At 37.1% G+C, this 5000-nt stretch overlaps 1 protein-coding gene across 1 annotated transcript in view; it reads right to left on the minus strand.

Moving 5' to 3' along the window:
* LOC138019115 (putative diacyglycerol O-acyltransferase MT1809) overlaps positions 1–5000 on the minus strand; it is a 6112-nt gene that overhangs the window by 597 nt on the left and 515 nt on the right. The window contains exon 1 of the mRNA XM_068865787.1: positions 1–5000. This exon is cut by the window's left edge and continues 597 nt beyond it; it is cut by the window's right edge and continues 515 nt beyond it. Coding sequence (XP_068721888.1) covers positions 3406–4890 — 1485 coding nt within the window. The 5' untranslated portion in view covers positions 4891–5000 and the 3' untranslated portion in view covers positions 1–3405.

Genomic DNA, 5000 nt, shown 5'->3' on the forward strand with positions numbered 1-5000 from the left:
GTGAAACTGTAGTTCATAGAAAATATCTGAAAGTCCGCATGAACAGCAGAGTGAACAGATATTAAGTTCCCACCAAGACCTTTTTGATACAACTAATTACCGATCAACATTATAGAGGATACAACTTAGTAATCAAAACTCATAGTGATCCAGTCCTTTGATCAATTGGTCATCAGTTTTATCTACAGTAATGAGGCATCCAGTTTTCTGAAATTGTTGTACTGTCCAAACTAAAACTCTTAATAACCCTGGCCCCTGTATTATATTGATGCATGTAACTGCTTAAGTAAAAATTAATTTGATTTTCAACAGTGGTATTTACATTCCAATTAAAGTGGCAAGGAACCTTTGTCTCCAGGGAGAACCCGAAATGTCAATAATTGACATTAATTATTAGGTATCTTATTAATTTTGCCAAAGTGCACACATATCTTTTAGATTGTAGAAAATAAGAACCTGTTTCAAATTTTAGGCTTATTAATTAAAGAGGTTCTTGTATGGATGGGGTCTAAGTGACAAATTTTAGCCTAACAGGTTCTTACTCACAGGGGACGTCCCATGTTTTATGAGTCAATAAATCAATGAGTCAATGAGTCATGAGTCCAATGAGACTCACAGTCAATATAGCAATAGTTTATTGATTAAGCCTAAGCCCTCGTTTCAGTGATTATGCACTAACTCATTGACTCATAAATAGTGTACACCCCTCACAGGGTTTTACTGTGACAGCAATTATTAATTTTAATCTAATGCCCATTTTATAGCCCATGTTACATGTACTTTCCAAATTCTGCAACTATCCTTCACAATATGTACATACATTTCATTAAAAAGAAGGCTGAGTACCTGTTAAGGAATAGTAATAGGACTGAGTGAAGTACAATAGTGATTATTCAGTGAGTAAACAGGCGAGGAATTTGCACACATGGCCAATTGAAATTAAGAGGACAATTACCCCTGAATTGTACGACAGGAAGTCCTATTACTAATTAATCGTAACTATTACAAATGCAAGGGTAAAAAGTCTTTGAATACCTTTTGTGTGAAAAAATTTAATGTTAAAGAGTTTTGCAAACAGTGAGAAAACAGCAAGAAAGATCCCATCCAAATGCATGTGATTGATGTGCAGATGAAGTAGGTGTCCAATTACAGGTATCCAATTTAGAGTTTTGAGAATGGATACCTGCAATTACGTGACAAATGCAGCGCCCACAGAACCAATCAGATTCAATAATTTTGTAACAGTTACGATTAATAATAGTAATTGAACTGAATGGAGTGCTTCAGACCAAAATTGCACAACACTAAGTTCAATTACCCCTTTAATACATCCATTTAGAAATCACACAATTATTATTTAATCACTGAACTACAGGATTTTAGTTGGTGCCAATATTTTATTGATCCAGTTGGGAGCAAAAGTTGCAAAATTCGGCACACAATGATTTTCATTTGCCTGCAATTTTATTGGTTACCTACAAGCTTTGAAATCTGATTGGTTGTTTTGCTTTAGTGTTCCTTCTGATTGGCTGGGAAATGGTGTGATTAAGAGCAAAAAATAGTGACTTCTCAAATCAGCCAATCAGATTGCAAGGATCACCATTGATCACTAAATGAATGTAACATGGATACAAATTATTAATTATTAATAACCCAACTAACACTTTTGAGTGTTAAGTAAAATAAAATAACTATATTTAAAATCCTAAAATATCCTAAAATCTCAAACTCAAGCTATAGTAAGACTATTAACCGTACAGGCTATAATGATAAACTAAAAATAGATGAAATCTGTATAGGAATTAAATCGTATAAACTTGCTCATGCATTTAATGATTTAAGGGAACAAGTGATATTTTGAAAGTTCTCAAAATTGCGCGAGCCATAGGCGAGTGCAATTTGAGAAAATAATAAAATTAATGTATATCTAGAGCCCTAAAAAATCACACACGTAGGTAACAGTTGCGACTATAAACAGGCCTTCTGACAGGGTGCGCGGGTGCGGAACCGCACAATTTGGTAAAACCCGCACAATTCCGCACAATTTGGGAAAATTTGCAAAATACCGCACAATATGGACTTATCTACTCAAAATTTTAATCAAAACGCGTTTTTTTCTATTGAGTATCAGGAGATCTAGAATATATTTAGGCTATTTTCAGACTATTTACCTTAAAAACACTCTAGTATTGCCACGCTTTCAGCGAACAACTCGTCGATTGGGTCACACAATTAGTGACTGATACAGACTATTTAGATATACATGACGTACATTAGAGGCTCACTAGGTTTTCTGAGGCAATTTCCTCAAGTGGTTTTGTTTAGCACATTCGATTGCTTCAACAAACATAAAATCAGTTTTAAATAGGTTCTAAACTTCAGTCAATAATATAAATATCTAGTACTGATGCTCTAACCACTGAGCTACTGGAGACTATGGTGAGCAAGGGTGAAATGTGGGTATTTGACTCGAGCTGCATCACGCAGCCACAGAGTCAAATATTGACTGACAGCATAGCTCATAACTGCATCGCGCAGTCACACTGAACAAATAAAGCTTTAACACTGCAAGACAGTAAAAAGGACAGCAGTCAAATAATAAAATAAAAATTAAAACACTAATGACAATAATAAAGAATTATAATGATGATGATGATGATGATGATGATAAACCATCACATCATCACTGTTACTTAAGTAAATGTGATTGATAGAGGAGTTAGCTTTAAGCAATCAAGAAGCTAGAGTCGCTGAGCCCTTTAACATTTGTTAAGACCCAGTATTGGAGTTGTAGGCCCTTGGTTACGGACTACTCTCGAGTTCTCATTTTAAGTTGACTGTATAAAATGTCTTTTGGAATGCAGCCATCAGGCATTCTTGTAACATGGCCAAGCCAACACAACCTCTTTTCCAAGAGAAGAAGAAACATGCTTGGCAAATCAACTGTTGGAGACACAGAGGGTGCATCTGATGCAATGAAGATTGACCACGATTTGTATCAAGAACAAATCATCATTAAACTACGTAAATAAGCCAACCGAGAAAAAAACCATGCCTAACCCACAAACTTACAATCGTGATTCACATGCTCAACTTTCTCACTTACAGCTGTTTGAAAATTGCAGTGACTACTGTATTCCAGATTACATGTAGCAGTATTAATTTTTTTTAACCTTGGAGCAACACTTGACACCGCAATTTTTATAATTTGAAGAATAAATTTAAAAAAGCAGTCATCACAAATTTCCAGCAGCTTTTTTCGAAAATTTGCAGCAACGACCCTGCTTGGCCTGCAAATGGAGGATCGTTCTAAATTCTAACCTGACAGAACAAAGCGTTTTCTCTTTAACAAAGTCTACGGTAGGTTCTGACATAAAAGATTAATAATTTGCTACGTCGGCTCATCTAATCACTATCATTTTTACCGTTAACACATTTTGCCATCTCATTTATAGCATTTCCAAATTCTTCAACAATAATCTCTGGATCTGGTAGCACTGCCGAATCACTGTGAACTCCAATAATAACTTGCCCTGCATAACTGAAAACGGACATTGCGACTCCAATATTATGATTGTGTGGGGGAAAAAACATCAAATATTTCAAACGGCTGCCTTTAACGGTGTACATCTGTTGTGGACCGGGGAGATTTGAGAAAAGGCAACTTGTTTTGTCGCACAGAACTTTATTTGAATAAGTGTTCAGGAACTGTGGAAAGATCCCTTGTGAAATGGATATGATTCCAGCTGTGATGAATGGTGTACCAGACACTTTTATTTCGTTCATGCGAGCTCTAGTTTCGTACAGTTGTTCAAGAATGCCATCAGTAGCCACAGCCATTTTGGGAAAGATGAATGAGAAATAGTTATCAAAGTGAAGTTCTTTAGATGGTGGACGGACATCCACAGGAACAGAAGCCGTCACATCTACAGGATTCTCCACACCTTTTTTCTGGAAGTACTTCCTCAGTGCACTGGTAAGGCAAGCCATTATTACATCATTGACAGTTGTGCCTGTAGCTGATTTGATCTTTTTTATCAACTGAAGGTCAAATGCTTCATTCCATGCAATTTTTTTCACTCCACTGAGATTCGGTCCATGTAAAATAGATCTGTCAGGAGTTGCTAGGACAAGCTCGAACAAGTACTTAGGAGTTATAAACGCAGCCTTAACCAGGAAAAGTAACCTGTTGGTGGTCGAAAACTTTTGCGGTTCTTTCTGAGGAATAACTTTATCAGGAAGTTGGTAAAGGAGGAATTTTACATTGGAAACTCCATCAGCAAGAGCATGCGACAATCTGAGAAGGACAAAAAGATCATTCTTGCCAAAGTTTGTTGGAATGCAAACACATTGCCAAGGAGATCTTTTTGCAGGTAAAGGCTCCATGCTCAGCCTAGAAACCAAAGCCATCAACTCGTCTTTTGATCGAGGAACCTCTCCCTCCCATTTCAACACATGGTTTTCGATGTTGAAGGATGGGTCCTCTCGCAAAAAGTACTGAAACCACCCAGGCCGAATATAGCAACGAGTTCTATAATAGATCAAGTCCCCGTTGGCTGTCTTTCCGTTCACAAGCCGCTCCAAAATAGCTTGGCTTAAGAGCTTTATTCTATCTTCAACCCTGCCGTCGAGTTCGAAGCAAAACACTGAACTGAGAACATATTGCTGTTGACTGTCGTCCGATACCCACATGGAATCCATTCCCGGAAGATGCCCTTCACCGAACACCTTCTTGACTATGACACGCTCAGCGATCTTCAAAATGTAAAACAACCCAAGTAACTGCAGCAAAGGAATCATCGGAACGAGAATAACAAAAACAAGCTGATAAGAGAGGAGACATTCTGCAATAAACCTCGCAGTTGACAGTAAAACTCCTACAGATACCATTCTGTATGAGATCTGATGATATACATATATATACCCTTATGGGTTTCTGACAATATACAACTAAGCTTTTAAACTTACTGACTTGAAATTCTTGATGGCGATTGGGTGGG

This window comes from Montipora capricornis, chromosome 10, assembly GCF_036669925.1.
Source record: "Montipora capricornis isolate CH-2021 chromosome 10, ASM3666992v2, whole genome shotgun sequence".
Classification (NCBI taxonomy): domain Eukaryota; kingdom Metazoa; phylum Cnidaria; class Anthozoa; order Scleractinia; family Acroporidae; genus Montipora; species Montipora capricornis.